The sequence below is a fragment of the Aspergillus thermomutatus genome, assembly GCF_002237265.1.
Source record: "Aspergillus thermomutatus strain HMR AF 39 chromosome Unknown NODE_59, whole genome shotgun sequence".
NCBI lineage: Eukaryota > Fungi > Ascomycota > Eurotiomycetes > Eurotiales > Aspergillaceae > Aspergillus > Aspergillus thermomutatus.
Window position 1 is genome coordinate 90,067 of NW_020798108.1, and position 19,065 is coordinate 109,131.

Sequence of the window (19,065 nt, forward strand, 5' to 3'; positions counted from 1 at the left end):
CTAGATCTATTTTCTTGTATTGGAAGATCGTTCAGTCCTCTAAAGCCATACAGGCACGGTGGAGAGTAAATCCATATATTGACGAAAATCCGAGATTCCATTTGTAGATACATGGACACAAAAACCCATACAATGCATGCAATGGTTCTAATTGAGGTATATTATGAACATAGGATGCTTCCAAACTAAGCCGAGGGACTAGCTTCACGGGACTGCCTTCCGTCAAGACTCTCACCCAGGAACGAATCGTCGGACGACAACGACGGCGTGCTATAGATGCCTTCCCTGATCTGTGCTTGGGTCAAAGGCGACAGCCCGCGCGAAAGTGATTTAGTGCCCTTCTTTTTCCGTTGCTGCATGCTCTGCTCCGAAGCAGTGGAAGACGGGGTTGTGCTTCCCCGGCGAGGACGGCTGCTGCCGGAAGAGCGAGACGGCGGACGATCGTCGATGTCCACCGGTGTCGTACTACGGGATGGGGTGCGGGAATGGGACTCAGAACGCGTGCCACGCCGCATGGGAGATTTGAGGTCGTGGCTGTGTTTGGAGATGCTGGAGAGATGATGGTGATGACGATGCTTGTCTCCGTCGCTGGATTTGAGGGTTGCGGCGACGAGTCGTCGGCGTTGTGAGGCCTTCCAGCCTAACCCGAGTCCGAGCCACCAGAACCAGCCTCCTTCTTGTTGAGCGAGTTGGCGCTCCTTCTGCCGCAATTTCTCGCGCAGTTGAGCGCGTCGCTCGTTCTCCTTTTCCCAGAACTCGGTTCGGTAATCATCCCAGTTCTCGCGAAATTCGGGCGAGAAGGATTTGGGAAGAAGAAGCAGACGGATATAGTCACCCCCGGGGCTGAGATCTTCCTCCACAAGGCCCGATTCGCTGTCGACGTTGTTGTAATACTGCTGGTAGTGCTGCCGACCACCGCGCTTGTCCGACGACGGGCGCTCGATGTAGTGGAAATTTCCCGTTGGAGAATGGAAGAAAGGAGAGGTGAATGGGAAGAGAAAGGAAAGGTAGGATAGCATTTCCTGCCACCAGGGACCCCGGATGATGACAATCTTGGTGTTCATGGTGCGTAGGCCGCGGTTGGCGACGGCGAGCCAGCGCCGTGGCCATCGCACTCCCCGTTCCCACTGTCCTGTTCCCCAGACTAACAACGCAGTGACGATTCCTCCTAGCAGCGCGACCTTTTCCCCCATTTCGACCATCCAGTAAATGGAGCCTCCCACCCCGCTACCATCCTCCCGCGGACGAAGGAAGAGCGCGTAAGCAAAGTAGGCAATCCAGGCAGCCAGCAGGAGCAGGAAAAAAGTATTCTGTCGTCGACGTTCACGCAGCGCCAGATATTGAGCTCGCAGCGAACTTTCGAGAATGAGGAGATTCAGGTAGATCTGAGGAGGAGACGAGGGCAACGTCGAGAGCAGATCCGGAGTCGATGAACGGGGCGGGGAAGAGGAATCCGGGGCATCTTGAGAGAACGGCGGCTGAAGGGTGTTCAACTGATCAGAGGATTTGGATATGGACGCTGGACGGCTTCCAGGAGCTGGAGAACCCTTGACAAGCTGATCCAGGCTCCGGTTTTGTGCAGCCATGACGCTGTGGAGGGAGGGGAGAGATATCAACAGGAGAAGATCCCTGTGGAAGCAGAAGAGGATATCCGTAGACTTAGAGTGACTGCACGGCCTTTGCGGCCAGACGCGATTTCATCGCATGAGATGTGGAAGACGAAGCCAAAGAGTAAAGTCGATAAGGTTGATAATAATTGCGGCTCATCCAGCTATGGAGTACAGTATCACTAGTTCCCTGGACGATTCACGGAAACAAAACTAAGAGGAGAAGAGAAGAAAATCAGCCGGATCATCGTCATCATTGAGTCTCCACTCAACGTCCTTCAGGTACTGCAACAAATTCAACCGTTTTTGTTATTCATCTAATCTCATCTCATCGCACTTCCACGACTTATGATCCCCTACGAACGACTACAGCACCTACGAAAACCTAATCAATCCAGGTTTGCTCCAACTTCGTCATCTTTCTGGCTGCCTGTTGAGCTTCGGGGATAAGCGGTCTTTGGCTTCGTTTCTTACCGCTTCAACACGCCCACCTGGCCTTCTTATTTCCATTGCTGACGGATCTACGACCTCTGCACCCCTTTCTTATAAATATTCTTCTTGTCTTCTTTGCGCGAGTGACAGGGGTACTTTTCCTGTCACTCTGGACTTCACCGCGACAAGCTGTCGACCGTGCGACTTCCTTCACTTTCTTCCCAGGTCTCCCGACCCTGGACGTCATTTGAACCGCCCCGTGTCCTTTCTTCGCCACATTCCGCAATCCACCTACGCTACACGTCCTCGATGACCTCGGAATCACTCAATTCGTCTAAGGACGATCTTCACGATCGAGCCCATCATGGTCCGTATGTCTCCCAACAAGAGGGCACGCCATATGCCGTCCGAGGGGCCAACGCAGCTGCGGCACGCTCCTCGTGGTTTCCAGTAGGCTACAGAGAAGGCTTCAATCAATGGGTAGGTTCCTGAAGCGGGAGAGGATGACAAAGTTGTGTACAAGTCACTGAGATTTGGTTCCAGTGGGCTAGTTTGCCAGCTGCTGCTGCAGAGCATAAAGTTCTCTCTTTCTTGCCCTATCTCCAGCATGAACCTCCTACGCATCTGCAGACCGGTAAGACCACCACTCAACGCGATGGTGTGCCTCAAAGTCTCCAGTCGGCCGATCTCAGCCAGCAAGGTGAAGTATCGGCCAATTCCACCAACGATCCGTACGGACCGCGACGATGGCGTTCCAGCATGGTTGAGTTGAGCGGCAAGGACAGGGCTCTCAATGAGTTTTCTGTGGAAAGAGTTGGCGAGGAAGCGGACCAGCATTTGGTCATGCTTCACGGATACGGTGCGGGTTTGGGCTTCTTCTACAAGAATTTCGAACCTCTAAGTCGGCTGAAGGGGTGGCAACTGCACGCATTGGATATGTTGGGCATGGGTCGCAGCACCCGACCACCTTTTCGCATCAAGGCTAAGAACAGAGAGGATGCTATCAAGGAGGCGGAGGATTGGTTCGTTGATGCTCTGGAGGAATGGCGCGTGAAGCGCAAGATCGAACGCTTCACGCTGCTTGGCCACAGCTTGGGAGGATATATGGGGGTCGCTTATGCCTTGAAGTACCCCGGTCGTTTGAACAAGCTGATCCTCGCCTCTCCGGTTGGGATCCCCGAAGATCCTTATGCTGTCTCGGCGGATATGCCCGAACCATCCGAGTCCACCTTAGCCAACGAGGTCACCCAGGACCAGCAAACTATCGCGCAGACATCGTTGTCTGTCCCCCCTGAAGTGATCCAGAAGGGCGACAACAACAGGCTGCTCAAAGGTCACGATAACGCGGCGACGGCGGCAACACAGGAGAGCCGACCAGCCCGCCGCAACCTTCCCAAATGGTTCGCCTATCTGTGGGAAGCCAACATCTCCCCTTTCAGTCTGGTACGGTGGGCTGGCCCTCTCGGGCCCCGCATCGTATCAGGCTGGACCTCTCGGCGCTTCTCCCATTTACCCGCCGACGAAGCGAAAGCTCTGCACGACTACTCCTATTCGATCTTCAGTCAACGCGGCAGTGGAGAGTATGCCCTTGCATATATCCTAGCTCCAGGAGCCTTTGCGCGTAGCCCTCTGATCCGGCGCATCCAGAACGTCGGACGGCAGATGATTCAGCCTTCCGCATCCGGCTGGGAGCCTGCGAAAGTCACGGACGCCTCTCCCTCGCACCCTCCATCTTCAGACTCGGCCCAGTCTGCGCCTGATGTCCAGGCCTCCTTACCTCCAGTCAAGCGCGAGACCGGTATTCCGGTTGTTTTCATGTATGGGGACCACGACTGGATGGATGCGACGGGAGGAGTCGCAGCCAAGGCCAAGATTGAAGAGGAGAAACGGCGGGTGCTTCAGAATGCTTCACCGGAAGAGCGTGAGGAGGAGAATGGCTCGGCTAAGGTGGTAATCATCAAGAGATCGGGCCATCATCTCTACCTCGATGGATGGGAGGAATTCAATAAAGTGGTATTGGAGGAAATGGAAGAGGTGAGTCAAAGGGAAAGGGCCCAGAGTCGGAAGTGACGCAAGAGATGTGCTGTTTATTGTGAGCGATATACCTTTTTCCCTACAGCAATTCTTTCCTCGTATCTAGATGAAACTTTCCCAAGATGGGTTGGACGTACGGAGTGTATCATTAGTGTATAATTCATAGACATGGTGAAATAGCATTAGTCGCAAGGTCTTATGAATTGTAGATGTCATAATCACTCGTTAGTCAAATTGGGAGATCAAATCGTCAGTACGCAAAACTACCAATGACGCTGTTCTTTCAATCTCAATTCAAAAATCAATCAGTCAAAAGATCCGGTCTCTACCCAGAGAAGGACTGGGTAATTGCGATCAAGAGTTGAGCCCCGACACACTTCGTCTACGATATCTCACACCTGTAGGATAATGAGCCATGAATCTTCCCATACTACGGGGCGTTGTGCGATCCTCGACTGGTGTAGTCGTGCCCGTTGTTGTGGTTGCACTCCCGCTGCTATTCGCTCCATTTCCCGGGCGAAAAGCAAAGTAACCACCCGGGCCCTCGGATGAACTTAATGGATGCAAATGTGAATGTGTCTGCGGCACACTAACCATGGCACGGAAGAAATTAGAATATGTCGAAAGAGATGATGCGTCCTGAGACCGTGGCCGCGGAGAGATACCTCCGGGGCGGACCTCCGAGCCGGCCGGTAAATGGAACTCTGACCTGTTTGACCGGGATACTGACGGAGAAGTAGGAGCTTGGCGAGTTTGACTTGGAATCAGGGAGGTGGTTGCGGAACGGTGGTGATGGCGCTGCCTGCGGCCATCGGGACTACGAGAAGCGGCCTGCCTGTGTCTCCAGGGCAGAATGTCTGCCGTTTCGGGGTGGTTCCGCAGTGGAAAGGGCTGCGAGGGGAGCTCGAGACGATCATTGATTGAGAGCCAGGCCCGCTCATCTGCCTCGTCGCTTATGCTGTCCTTTGAAGAGGACGATGCGGACCTGGAAAGATGGCCCTGCGATCTTGCGGATGGTGGGCAGCGCCAGCCGCCCACGCCTTCGAAGTCCCGGCCTTCATCTCCGCTGACAAGAGTCAGCAGAGCAGAGGGAGGGGTAGCAAGCCCGTTCCTGCGCAGCTCTTCCTTGCGGACAGGTCGGGCGTAGTCGCCGTCGGGGCGCCCGGTTGAAGAATTCGAACTTCGCCGTCGAGCTGGCGCCGGGCGAGTCTGCCCACGAGAAAAGGGGGCTAGTTGGCGATGGTTGCTGGAGTGTGGCAATATCACTGTGACGCCGTGATCGATGGATCGCCTCTTGGGCGTGGCAGAGGCGGCTGGGGTGGTCGGTTCAGAGGCAAAATTCAGCAATGAAGACTTGCTTGATGTTGAAATCACAAAGTAGTTTGAGATTATAGCATAGCATAGCTCAACATAGATGACGAAAAGTCGTAGAAACAAAGTCAGCGCAGAGAGACAGATGGTGATATATGCCGAGAAGATGAGAGGAACTGAAACGAGTGCCAAAAAAGGTACTGTCAACAAGGTGGAGCACGTGGTTGACATGGAGACGAAAACGCACGACGGGATTCAGTATAAGTTTTGAAGAGAGCAGATGACTTGTAAGGGATGGAAAGGTATATCCATCATATCATCAGAGCTTCAATCATGGAAAGAGAGCCACGACATCTTGAAAGCCTGCGATGGCAAATGGAGGTTAAAAGTACGTACTTGTTATCGGATCTTCTGCTTGACAGCAACAAGTGCGGAGAAAAGCATGTGATGTGTTGATGCCAAGTGATGCCCCAGGCAGTAATTACAGTTACGGTATCGGTATTTCCAACATCATCTGGGTGTCTGAATTACATCACCGCATTCTGTTTGTCGTCCTGAACTGTCTGTTATATCTATCATACTACCACCGAGATCAACGCATAGGAACCGGAGGAACATGCCTGGAAATGAGCATGACAAGGTCTCCGAATTTCCTTGGGAGCTCGGGGTCTACGATGCCCATTGCCACCCCACCGATACCATTTCGTCAATATCTGATATCCCAAGGATGAAAGCAACGACGCTTACAGTCATGGCCACTCGAGCAGAGGATCAGGGCCTTGTATTTCAAGTAGCTAAGAATCTTACCAATGAAAAATTGACGGTCCAGGATGCGAAGATGGATCGTGTACTCCCATGCTTCGGATGGCATCCATGGTTTTCACACCTAGTCGTCGACGATCAGGAATTATCATCGGAGGCAGCGCAGGGCGTCCTGGATCCTGAGAACAAGAAATCTCATTATCATAAAGTCTTAACACCAGCTCCGGAAGATGATGACTTCATTTCTTCTTTACCTGACCCGAAACCCCTCTCGCAACTCATCTCCGAAACACGCGAACGGTTACTAGCCTTTCCAAACGCTCTGGTTGGCGAGGTCGGCCTTGATCGTGCTTTCAGACTTCCAAAGGCCTGGACCCAGCAGGAGGCTGAGAATCGTAACGTGCAAATGACGCCCGGATCTCGCGAAGGCCGAAGACTCTCGCCCTACCGGGTGCACATGGAACACCAAAAGGCTATTCTTAAAGCCCAGCTTCGCCTCGCCGGGGAACTTCGACGACCAGTCTCAGTGCACAGTGTCCAAGCGCATGGAGTGGTGTTTGATGTCTTCAAGGAGCTATGGTTAGGGCATCAACGCAGAGTACCCTCTCGGCGGGAGAGACGAAGACGTCTTAGCGTTGAAGGCGCCCACACAGAGAGCGATGCGGAAGACGAGCAAGCGCGAAAGTCACTAAAGCGCGAAGATACACCTCTCCCATATCCACCCCGGATCTGTATGCATTCGTATTCAGGTCCAGTGGAGCAATTGAAGCAGTTTTTGAACCCTGCAAACCCGTCGGACGTCTACTTCTCCTTTTCTAGTGTGATCAATTTCAGCGGGCCGTCGTCTCAGAAAGTCGTCGCAGTTATCAAAGCTTTGCCGGAGGACAGAGTACTCATTGAGAGCGACCTTCACACTGCGGGACAGCAGATGGACGATATGCTCGAGGAAGTTGCCCGGCAGATCTGTGACCTCCGTGGCTGGTCTTTACAACAGGGGGTCCAACGACTGGCAGATAACTGGAAACGGTTTGTGTTTGGGTAGCTACATTATACACTGCTTCATGCTCAAGACCGATTAATGTGCTCAGTTTGTACATACATTTACAGCCCTCATAGAGAGTACAAAGGTCTATTCAAGCATACAGAGGCACACTCTATTCAAAAAGATCGAAACTTGGGTAGAGAGATGGTCACATGCATCAAGCTGGGAGACAACGAGTTTGGACGTGAACATGATGTCGCGAGCTCCGGGAGAACGAACGAACGGAGCACTGGATCCGACTTCTCGAGGCGTAAAAATTCCGACTGGGTGTGAACATGCTGATTGAGGCATGCCATCTCTGCTCATTGTTCGATTGATAAGGGCTGGTGGGCACAGAACAGGGCCGCGATCGGAGTCGATTGACACTGAGACGGGAATGTGATTGGTCTACAAATGATCATTCAAAGGTAGATAACTTACCTAGCCCTCTTAGTACTTAGTAACTTTAGTAAGTTCCCTATTTCTGTACTTAGCTGGGTATTTAGTAGATAGTAGACAAAGACAGCAGCTGATAACAGCTTCGCCGACGGAAAACTACTGTCCACCGTCCTCCTGCATTCCGACGATGGCCTTCTCTTCGCTGTCTTCACCCAACAAGACCCTCTTTGCGTCCTCGAAAACGCACCTTGACCTCAATTGCCAAATGTCGTTCTGATCTCGCATATTTTATTATCAATCAAAATCCTCGTATTGCGCTTTCTCCGCACTCCACGTGATCATCCCCCCAGACCAACTTTCCCCACTTTCATTATCGGTCTTTATCGTTATTCCCGCGATTTCTCTCTCCTCTTCTTCCCTATTCCCACTTTTGCTCTTCTTTCTGGTTGTCTGGCTCATGACGGGGTCCTGAATCGATTTCCCCCATTCCAGACCTCTCAAGGCTTCACATGATGAGGAAGAAAGTCTACGGGCCTTGAAACTGCGTCGATGCTTTTGCTATGTCATCCACAGCGCAGAATAGCCATTCACCCACCAGCAATGGTGTAACCAAGCGCAAGTCAGGTAGACAATACCTCTGTTGACTATATTATCTCCTTAATGTTCTTGTCGATGTTAATGCTGATTTCCTTTGCCTTAGGCTCTGCAGCCTGCGTTCACTGCCATCGGCGCAAAGTCCGTTGCGATGCACGTATCGTTGGTCTGCCCTGCTCCAACTGCCGCTCCTCGGGGAAAGCAGATTGCCGCATCCATGAGAAGAAGAAGCGGCTTGCGGTACGCTCCATTCTGGACCCCGTTCCCATTCGTTGTCGGCCACCTCCCGCCTCCGAGCATGTCCTTGAAGCTTCTCCTCCATCGGCCATCAGCGAACCAACCGCCTTCACAACTGCTTTTCGCGGAGTTCAGCCAGAAGCAGCAGCTCCTCCGGCGAGCGACGTTCTGAATGTCCAGTCCAAGGCGCAACATCCCCACGGCAATAGTTATAGTCGCTCGTCTCCACAGGCACAGGAATACCCCCGCCCGCCCGCTTCGGACCGATCTGTCGAACAAGATGCCCATGCCGACTTTGAGAAGCGACTGGTGAAGCTCATTGACGATGAGGAAGGGTCAGGTGCTCGGGAAATTCAGCGGGGTGTGCGAGCAATCTATGTTGGACACGAGCTCTCGAATATGTCGTTCTTGATACGTCAACAGCGTGATAAAGATGACGACGTATATCACTTTGCTGGCAACGAGATACCACGACGGCAGTTGAAGACCGGTCACGACCAGCTTCTCGTGGACGCTCTGACTCTACCGGAGTCGGCTCTTGTCGACGAGCTTGTCCAGGCATACTTCACCCACGTGAACCCGGGATATCCCATTGTTGAAGAGGATCAGTTCATGAGTCAGTATCGCAATCGAGACCCTTCTGATCCTCCACCTATCTTGCTTCTGCAAGCCATTCTGTTAGTCGGATGCCATATCACACATCCAAAAGCAGAGCGCGACGCTTTGAAGGAAATTTTCTTCCGTCGCGCGAAATGGCTCTTTGACAATCGCATTGAGCGAAACCGTGATACCTTGGTGCAAGCTGCGCTACTCTTGACGTGGCATTCAGACAGCCCTGATGATGATGTTTCTGCCAACGCTCACTACTGGGTCGGTGTTGCTGCTCGAATCGCGACTGGCCTTGGCATGCATCGAAATCCAGTCTCGAGCAGGTTCGTTCCTAGGGACCGCCGGATGTGGAGAAGGCTATGGTACATATTGGTTCAGTTCGATGTTATGGTCTCCCTTTCGTATGGTCGACCTCAAGCTATGTAAGTGTGCTCGCCCAGATCAAAGTCTCAAACCTGCCCTAATCTCTCCGTGCACCAGAAACCTCGAGGACTCCGATGTCTCTCCGTTGACAGCCTCGGATTTTGAAGGCTGTGGGGCCCGCGTCCAGACAGACTATGTCATTCATTTTTCAGAGCTTTGCACAATGATATCTTACATTGTGCGCGAGCGATTCGGACTACGAGTCAGTTCGGAGCGTCGCAAAGCCGTCTTGCAAGAGGCAGATGAAGCTCTTGCAAACTGGTCTTTGAGGCTTCCAGACAATCTGCGGCTGCGTGCCTCGGATATGGATCCTTGGTCCGCCATGCTTCACTTGACCTACAACAATTTTCTCATCCTTCTCCACCGGCCCCATCCCAGGGCGTCCGCGTACTCGGACGACTACGGCCCGCATGATGCAGAGATCTGCAGTGCGGCCGCTGGTGTCATCGCATCTATCTTTGAAGAACTCCGCCTAAACGATCGTCTCAAATACCTATGGTATTCCGGCGTCCATACTCTTTTCACGGCGATGATCCAAGTTCGCGTCGAGCTGCGATTCTCAAACCCTGTTCTAGCCATCAACGCCCTGCGGCGCTTCGATTCCGCCTCCTACTCACTCCGCGAACTAGCCAATTACTGGTCGCACGCCACCACTATTCTACGCCTCTTCGAAGACTCGAAACGTTTACAAGAGGACCTGCGCCTGGCAACAAGCGAAAGATCCAGACCCTTTAGCAGCACGCATGACCAATCCCAGAACCAGAACCAGAACCAGAACCAGAACCAGAACAAGAACCAGAATCAACACACTTCAACCGACACGCCTCTACAACCCTCACAGCCAGATCGGCACCTCCCCTCCTACGACGTTCCCACCCCGGACTCGACGCCTCTACCGCCAACCACTGTCTCCCCGCACCAGAACCAGCCCTTCGACAACTGGATTCCATCCACGAACCTGGCAACTGTCGATCCGATGGATCAGCCAAGGGAATTCCTGGACTGGCGCCAGCTGTTCTCCTTCACGGATCCGGATCAGTCCGTACTGCCGATGAGCATGGACGGGCTCCCGGAGCTGGAAGACGAATGGCGCCAGATCTATTGGCAGGAGACACCCATGTCAGATCTTCTCCAGGATGGAGGATGGATGCACGGCTAGCGCTGCTTGGACAACTGACAGTTTCTTTCAGATGACCATATATCCGATGAACGATAACGAATGATACCTGGGATTTTCATTTGATGCCCATCAATCTGCGTACATATCATTATCTATGAAAACAATCCCACCAAGGGGACTTTTCACTCTGTCTTAGATCTACCAATGCACAAGGGAAGCGCATGCCCGATAGTTTTCAGAGCATATGTCCAGGAAGTTAGCATCTCACCTGACTCAATCGAATCAAAACACCCGCACAGCCACCAATCTCAAAATCTGGTCATTCATCGAGGACAGCGAAGTCCCACCTCTTTCTTTCTATCGATTAATTGGCCCACCATATCACCCAAGAGATACTCATAAGTCACAAATTACCAACAAGTGGCATATATGAATACACATGATGATTCCATACTTCGCAACCAACTGCCCTCCCAGGATCAAACAGCAAAATCGCGAGATGACTGTGCTGTAAGCATGAAAAGAAATGTTTCCACACGACACCTCCACTATGAAAGTGTACAAACACCGTCTTTTTAGGGAACATATAGCAGAAAAGAAAACAGAGAGGCCGCAGATGATGAAAGCACAAGCACACCAATGATCAAAAGGGTAAAAATAAAGAATAAAAAGTGCCTCCGAACTGGTCCTGTTTACCTCTCTGTCGATTACCTCATAAATAGCCCAATGTTTCGTACCATGTCATAAAATGCTGCGCAGAGAGCAATACTCAAAGAACGTTAGGAGCATCCCCACACGCAATTCGAGACTCTGTTCCAAGGCAGACTCGACCCCCGAAACAAGGGTAGCACCGTCTTACAGTCTTCGAGGGTATACTCTCATTCTGACAGCGCAGGATTTGGAGTGTGTGAGAGTCTTGCGCGGGGAACTCTGTCACACACGATGTATTTAGTAGGAGTCGCCTCCTGCTCCATTGTGAGGCTGGCCGACCATCGGAGGGTAGCCATAGGCTGAACTATCCTGTTCGGTGGGGTCCAGACCAGGGTTCATGATATTGTTTGTGTTATCTGCAGTTTCAGGAAAGCCGCCGGAAGCCGATGCACCGGGTCGTCCACCCTGCGCGCTGGCTCCGCCCACGGGCCCTCCAGCATTGTAGCCGCTGCTCGTTGGCCTATTCTGATGTTCGCCACGGGCGGACTGCGTCTGGATGAGTATTTAGCACATGATACTACAAACCCATCAGACCACCAACCGTTGGTGGGGAGACAGGCCGCCTGAGCGTGTTGTACAAGTCTTACCTCGCGATACTTTGACAAGTAGATCTTGAGCGCTTCCGCATAATTTTCGAAGCCAAGTGAGGTCATGGCGAACAGAATATCCTCCCCATTTACCGTCTTGCGTTTCTCTTGCTGGCACTTTTCGGAGGCTGTAGGAAACAAGGCGCAAGCATACATTAGTCAATTGGACAGGTAGGTACCAGCAGCCACATGCAGTAACACTCACCCTCACTGGTGATGAACGAGATGAACTCGCTGACACACTCTTGCATACACTCCTTGGCTTCTTTGGCGATCTTTGCGTTCTCTGGCAAGGCCAACTTCATGATACGGGCCACTTGACGATAGATGTTAGCACATGTAGCTGTGACCCATCATTCGTCTAAACTGGCGAGGGACAATTGCGTGGAAGCTTTGGAGGGCGCAAAAAGAACGCCATCGGGCAATAAGGATATGACGATAATTGTATCCCTGCAGATAAGAAAGGCGCTTCGCGTGCAGAACTACACTCGAAGCGCAGGCGAATGAGGGTTTTTACAGTGCGATGTTTGTTTGGTTAAGGAGGCAAGTTGGGGGGTTTTAAATGGATGGACGCAGGGTACGGCAAAAGTGAAGTAGGGCAGACGGCTGTTGGCCAGCAGTTGGACGTAAGGTACGCGCAAATCAGGAGGACAAGAGAAGCTGCAAGGGAACGCAACTAACCATTCGCAATCGGGAGCCATCGATCTTGTTCCTTCACCTCGAATTCTCCCTGATTCTGTGTTTGTTCCTGGTCCTTATCCATGTGTTCTTGGTCTTCACCTGATTGCGCTTCAGGTTCCACCTCAGGTTCTTTCGAGGGAGAGGCCGACATGATTTTTAGCTATGTATACGCGCAGCGGATACTGAATAGGGGATGTGATAAAGCGTCGTCTATTTGCTCTGCTGGCAGACCACGTCAGAGATGCGTGCCTCGGATGTATCGATCTCGGGTGCTATGATACACTCGCGTCAAAAGGCAAAATAGAGTTGTGTCTGGCTGGGCAGCTATTCGCTTCACAGCAGCCCGAACGTAGAAGCACAAGTGTCAGCAGTGCGGGGACAAGCAATGGTTTCTGCGATAGCTTCTGCCCTGGTGGTATAATCAAGGTTCGAGGGACCTGTTATTCGACGAAAGACGCGCCAGGTGAGATGGTGACTCGATCAACTGAATCTGATTTGTTGCCCAATCGCAAGGATATGTTAGGCCAAAAATTCGGAAAGATAAAATGTTAATTTTACTCCCTGCGACCTTTCGCGTGTTGTGGACGGTCCGCCTTACAGAACTGCAAAGAGGAGTGGTGCAGTGGTATCGTCAACTAGGTATGCGGGATGCTCCAACGCGGGAGATCTGGAAACCCGGAGAAAACTCACTGTGACGCGGGTCTTCCGTGCGTAGCAACCAATGCAACAGTGGTGGGTCAAATTGATAGTGGCACGTTGCGCAGAAGTAGACGACCGATCCACGGGAGGAACGAACGGGAGCTTTTCTTTCGCTTGAATGGTCCTCGGCCTGTTGTATTTTGTCTGTTTCGTCCACTTAGGAGCTTGTCTGCCCTGCGATTATCCAGTAGATATTTCAGGATTATGACTGGAGACGGATGCGATGCGCGCAGCAGTCAATTGGCGAACCAGGAACGTGTGGGCAGACCAGGGGAACTCTCACTGGCCACTGGAGAACGCCAATGAGACTTGTGGGAATCAGAATATATTGGAACACTCTCTTCGAACGGAGATGAGCGAATTTTGATGATGTAGTTAATCACTTCGAGGTAGTGGATTGATTGGCCTGATGACTCGAATGAAAGATGGAAGGGCTGACGAGCTGAGACTCATGAAGCGCAGGAAAAGAAGGCAGAGCGTGCTTGCTTGATGGCCTCAGGCGTCCATTTACACTGTGATTACGATAAATTATGACAATGACCTCGTGTTGCCGCCAGATTTGCCGAACATACTCAAAGGGGTATGTATTGATACGGAAATGCACGTGATTATTGGTATCTATGGCGTTCAAGAATGACGATGACAATGACAATGACAATGATGGTCGACAAAAGCTCTTGCTTGCTTGGTCCAGATCGTGACTGGCGTACTCCCTTGATACTCAGATGAGTAATGAATAATCTGATATCTGCTTTGAAGTGACAGCAGTTGAGTACAACTCATTGGTGAGGCTGTGATGTGAACGCTCTGCATTTCAGGCACACACATGTTGCCTGTCAGCAGCCAACGTCCAGCCTGAAGATTTTGGCTCGACCAAACCAGGAGAAGGCATCAGGCATCAATGACAGCATGAGGTCAGGAGCAAGCAAAACATAAGACGATGAAGGTCGCAAGGTGTCGACTCGGCTCATGGACATGACAAAAGTACCGGGCATCATATCTTGACAAAGGTGTTGGACAATCAGGTTTTCACCTGAGACGAGGCTGCACACGAGTTGCCTGCATTTCGTTTGAAAACTCGAATTGAACGCATATGTTTGCCAGATTGGGTGCCAGCAGCGGATGAACCATTTACACTCGTGCTCCTCTACAGTACCTCTGTCTCAAGGCATGCGAGTCTCCGGTCCGAGACGCCGTACGTTATTTCTAAATAATGGAATGAAAAAGCTCCTTGACGGGTCAAACTGGCATAATGAGCTCAAGCTAGCACTAAATGGTTTGACCTTGAGTTCATAATGTCAACAACCAGTAGGTACCAGGCAGTTCCCTCCTCGTAGCAGAACACCGAAGGCAGTGTGATATCACGTCTTATCCCCGGTGAACCTGGTCTTCAGACACGGGAGGATGCACAGCTGTAGAAGCTGCGTCGTGACAGTTGTCAGATAGCGAACTGACAGCAAGCAACATGTTCCAACTCTTCCTTGGAGTGAATGTTCAAGTATAAGACCATTGAAATTACAAAGTAGATGGCCTCGGATGCGCTCAATGCAGTTACCTCGAGACTCCTATTAACGCCTTTTTGCAATTTCGATTCCCGCTCATGGTCGCGAAAAGAGATCAGGGACACCAAGACCGATAAAAGGATCGAAGAGGAATCAAGGGGTATTTCAGACTGCCATCACAAGAAAAGAGGAAAGCGCTCTTCTAATCATGGTTGTACGACCTGGATATTGTTCTTTTTCTATGAGACGAAAGAAGTCAACCCTCAATACCATTGAATGATGCCCGGGCACTGGCGAACTAACCTTCCAATCGTCCAACTCGGACTGTTTGCTCTGATATTGCTTCACAAGTTCGTCAAGCACCTGTTTCAATCCATCTGAGTTTGTCTTGAGCGCAGGAAGCACATCCTTGACTGTCCGCTCGACCAAAACTCCGTTTACCATACGGAAGCACTTGCGGTCCTCGGGGAGGGGCTCAAGTGTCTCAACGACAAGCCTAGTAAAGGTCACTACTGTTAGCAGTTTAAAAATGGGCAGAAGAAGCTTACTTATGTTCCTCTGCTTCCTGCTCAATGTCGCCAATCTTCTGCGCCATCTGTGTGAGTGTATTCTTGAAGTTGGTATATTGGAGCTGAAGCTCTGCTTCAAATTAGCCTTTGTTACTGTGTGGAAATGAGAGGAGAACTCATCGGCATACCCTGCTGCTTCTTGGGGTTTATTTGGGCTTGGCTGGCCATTTTCTGATATCGAATGCTGTCACTCTGTTGTTGCAAGCTCAAAGTGCGATGCGGGGCGTTGTGCTCGATTTCCACCGCGCGGAGAGAAGCGGACTAACTTCATACTTTGGTTTCAAGCTGCATCTACAAAGGACAGCAAAGCTGCAGTCTGGATAAAATTCCGGTTCAGATTTACTACATCTTACAATATCGTAGTCTTGATATTTAATTGAGCATGCGAAAAGGTTATTCTTATTGTCTCTCAATCTCATGACCTTCCCTGGCCCCTCTTTAGATCGGAGCACGTGACATGGATGGCCGTTGTTTGCACTGTTTGCCCCATCGGCGATAATCCGTTCCGCAGTTTATCAGAACTTCTACGGAGTACGGAGTACACTTGCCCAGCATCTGGCTCGAAGCAAGCACTCGGTGGCCATTCCTGTGCCACTCAGTGTTTTTCTCAGATATCAATACAAATTTTGTGGAAGACTTTGTTTGAGTTCTTCTAGGTACTATCTCACCATGGCGTCTGACGGAATGCCTCCAGCCAAAAGGCTGAAGAGCTCCAATCTTCCGCCACACCTGCGCGATGCGAAGCGCAAGGACATCGACAACTGGGAAACAAACCGGATGCTCACGTCTGGAGTCGCGCAACGGCGCGATTTTGAAGGCGACTTTCTACCAGAAGATGAAGAAGGTACTCGAGTCCATTTGCTCGTCCACGATCTGCGACCCCCGTTCCTGGACGGGCGCACGATTTTTACCAAGCAACTGGAGCCTATCTCAGCCGTCCGTGATCCGCAGAGCGATATGGCCGTGTTCAGCCGTAAAGGGAGCAAGGTCGTTCGAGAGCGGCGTCAGCAACGGGAGCGTCAAAAGCAAGCGCAGGAGGCAACAACAATGGCAGGCACGGCGCTGGGAAATATCATGGGTGTCAAGGAAGATGAAGGCGACAGTGCTGTCGCCATGCCCGTCGAGGATACTTTCAGAAGTGGGAACAAGTTCGCTCAGCACCTGAAAAAGGATGAAGGCGGACAAAGTTCTTTCAGCAAGAGCAAGACGCTCCGCGAGCAGAGGGAATATCTGCCTGCATTCGCCGTGCGAGAGGATTTATTACGAGTCATACGAGACAATCAAGTGATCGTGGTGGTTGGTGAGACAGGATCTGGTAAAACGACTCAACTGACACAATTCCTTCACGAGGACGGATACTCAAAATATGGCATAATTGGCTGCACGCAACCTCGACGGGTGGCTGCTATGAGCGTTGCGAAACGTGTGAGTGAAGAGATGGAGGTGGATCTTGGCGCGGAAGTTGGTTATGCTATCCGGTTTGAGGATTGCACCAGCGAAGATACAGTAATCAAGTATATGACTGATGGTGTGCTTCTGCGAGAATCGTTGGTTCAGCCGGATCTGGACAAGTATTCTTGCATCATCATGGACGAAGCGCACGAAAGAGCTTTGAATACCGATGTTCTGATGGGCCTTTTGAAGAAGGTGTTGGCGCGACGAAGAGATCTGAAGCTGATTGTCACCTCAGCCACCATGAATTCAGAACGCTTTTCTCGGTTCTTTGGTGGTGCTCCGGAGTTTATCATTCCAGGACGAACTTTCCCGGTGGATCTTCACTTCTCCCGCACCCCGTGCGAGGACTACGTCGACAGTGCGGTCAAGCAGGTCTTGGCTATTCATGTCTCGCAGGGTCCCGGGGACATCCTTGTTTTCATGACAGGTCAGGAAGATATCGAAGTAACGTGCGAGTTGATTGACGAGCGACTGAAGATGCTCAATGATCCGCCGAAACTTAGCATATTGCCGATATACAGTCAGATGCCGGCAGAACAGCAGGCGAAGATTTTTGAACGGGCCCCTCCTGGCGTCCGGAAAGTCATCGTTGCCACGAACATTGCTGAAACAAGTTTGACGGTTGATGGAATCATGTTTGTGGTGGACTCAGGATATTCAAAGCTGAAAGTGTACAATCCACGCATGGGTATGGATACTCTCCAGATCACACCTATCTCTCAAGCCAACGCGAACCAACGCTCCGGCCGAGCAGGTCGGACGGGACCTGGAAAAGCGTATCGTTTGTATACTGAGACGGCCTACAAGAATGAACTGTATCTACAAACGATACCAGAAATCCAGCGAACAAGTCTTTCAAACACTGTTTTGCTTCTCAAATCACTTGGAGTGAAGGATCTCTTGGACTTTGATTTCATGGACCCACCACCGCAGGAGACCATTTCGACATCCCTTTTTGAGCTCTGGTCGTTGGGCGCGTTGGATAATCTGGGTGACCTAACTCCGCTAGGCCGCGCTATGACTCCTTTCCCCATGGACCCTCCGCTCGCTAAGCTGCTCATCACGGCGTCTGAGGAATACGGGTGCAGTGAGGAGATGCTGACGATCGTTTCCATGCTCTCGGTTCCTAGTGTCTTCTATCGTCCAAAGGAGCGGCAAGAAGAGTCGGATGCGGCGCGCGAGAAATTCTTCGTTCCGGAGTCTGATCACTTGACTCTCCTTCACGTCTACACTCAATGGAAATCCAATGGTTATTCCGATGGATGGTGTATCAAACACTTTCTTCATCCCAAGGCTCTGCGACGGGCCAAGGAGGTCCGTGAGCAACTTCATGATATTATGACAGTCCAGAAGATGCGACTTGTAAGCTGTGGAACAGACTGGGACATGATCCGCAAGTGCATCTGCTCCGGCTTCTATCACCAAGCTGCCAGGGTTAAGGGTATCGGCGAGTTCATCAACCTCCGGACAAGCGTGAGCATGCAGCTCCACCCCACAAGCGCTCTGTATGGTCTGGGTTATGTGCCAGAATACGTGGTCTACCACGAATTGATCTTGACGAGCAAGGAGTATATGTCGACTGTGACTGCTGTGGACCCACACGTAAGTTACTCCATCTGCATCTGAAACAGTGAAACAGCAAAGGCTAATCTTGAGAATGTAGTGGCTGGCCGAGCTTGGCGGTGTCTTCTACTCCGTCAAAGAGAAGGGCTATTCCCAGCGAGAACGTCGCGTCACCGAACAGGAGTTCAATCGACGGATGGAGATCGAGACCCAGATGGCCGCCGACCGGGAGCGCGCCGCGGCAGAGAAGCTACGAGAGCAGGAGCGCAACGATCCCTCCAGACGCAAGAAGGAAGTGGAGGTGGGATCTGTTGTGCGACGTCCACCTGTTACCGGCGCACGAAGAGTTGGTGGTGTCACCGCATCTTCGAGCATGAGAAACGGCGCCAATGGAGCAAGCGGTGGAGGTACCGTGGTCAAGAAGCCACAGATCAAGAGGAAACCCGGACGAGCATTTTAGCATCATATTCAAGCATAGACATATACCCGATGTACAGATCTAGTGGCGTTCATTCAAAGAGCGGGCTCTAAACTCTATCCATAGATAGAATGTGATGCCATTCTGGTGCAGCTATTGGGTGTCCAGACATCAATAGTACTTTTATCTCGACACTGAAGTATAAAACGGCCGAGGCCAATAAAGTACAGTCCCATAATCTATCCCGGTGAAGCTCTACCAAGTACCGCGCAGACCCTGAAGAAGTGAAGATAAAGCGCCTTCCGTCTCGCAAGCCGACAACATGCACGGT

General features: G+C 51.4%; 7 protein-coding genes across 7 annotated transcripts; 4 read left to right on the top strand and 3 right to left on the bottom strand.

Annotated features, from left to right (window-relative positions):
- Positions 1-185: 185 nt before the first annotated feature.
- CDV56_107865 (Spo7-like protein) lies at positions 186-1,586 on the bottom strand (the record flags this gene model as incomplete). Its single annotated transcript, XM_026761484.1, has 1 exon — positions 186-1,586. The coding sequence occupies one exon, from the start codon at positions 1,584-1,586 to the stop codon at positions 186-188; it is 1,401 nt and encodes a 466-aa protein (XP_026615723.1).
- Positions 1,587-2,348: 762 nt separating this feature from the next.
- CDV56_107931 (putative alpha/beta hydrolase) lies at positions 2,349-4,109 on the top strand (the record flags this gene model as incomplete). The annotated part of the gene is made up of 2 exons (XM_026761550.1): positions 2,349-2,519; positions 2,583-4,109. The coding sequence occupies 2 exons, from the start codon at positions 2,349-2,351 to the stop codon at positions 4,107-4,109; spliced, it is 1,698 nt and encodes a 565-aa protein (XP_026615724.1).
- A 318-nt stretch (positions 4,110-4,427) lies between these two features.
- Positions 4,428-5,615, bottom strand: CDV56_108006 (uncharacterized protein; the record flags this gene model as incomplete). The annotated part of the gene is made up of 1 exon (XM_026761625.1): positions 4,428-5,615. The coding sequence occupies one exon, from the start codon at positions 5,613-5,615 to the stop codon at positions 4,428-4,430; it is 1,188 nt and encodes a 395-aa protein (XP_026615725.1).
- A 385-nt stretch (positions 5,616-6,000) lies between these two features.
- On the top strand, positions 6,001-7,188 carry CDV56_108060 (TatD family hydrolase; the record flags this gene model as incomplete). The annotated part of the gene is made up of 1 exon (XM_026761679.1): positions 6,001-7,188. The coding sequence occupies one exon, from the start codon at positions 6,001-6,003 to the stop codon at positions 7,186-7,188; it is 1,188 nt and encodes a 395-aa protein (XP_026615726.1).
- A 938-nt stretch (positions 7,189-8,126) lies between these two features.
- Positions 8,127-10,588, top strand: CDV56_108127 (uncharacterized protein; the record flags this gene model as incomplete). The annotated part of the gene is made up of 3 exons (XM_026761746.1): positions 8,127-8,190; positions 8,267-9,428; positions 9,487-10,588. 3 exons carry the CDS (start codon positions 8,127-8,129, stop codon positions 10,586-10,588), a joined length of 2,328 nt encoding a protein of 775 aa, XP_026615727.1.
- A 909-nt stretch (positions 10,589-11,497) lies between these two features.
- Positions 11,498-15,466, bottom strand: CDV56_108227 (uncharacterized protein; the record flags this gene model as incomplete). The annotated part of the gene is made up of 7 exons (XM_026761846.1): positions 11,498-11,752; positions 11,848-11,975; positions 12,053-12,163; positions 12,529-12,688; positions 15,033-15,225; positions 15,278-15,368; positions 15,427-15,466. The coding sequence occupies 7 exons, from the start codon at positions 15,464-15,466 to the stop codon at positions 11,498-11,500; spliced, it is 978 nt and encodes a 325-aa protein (XP_026615728.1).
- Positions 15,467-15,967: 501 nt separating this feature from the next.
- DHX38 (putative mRNA splicing factor RNA helicase (Prp16)) lies at positions 15,968-18,776 on the top strand (the record flags this gene model as incomplete). Its single annotated transcript, XM_026761963.1, has 2 exons — positions 15,968-18,355; positions 18,417-18,776. The coding sequence occupies 2 exons, from the start codon at positions 15,968-15,970 to the stop codon at positions 18,774-18,776; spliced, it is 2,748 nt and encodes a 915-aa protein (XP_026615729.1).
- Between the last annotated feature and the right edge of the window lie 289 nt (positions 18,777-19,065).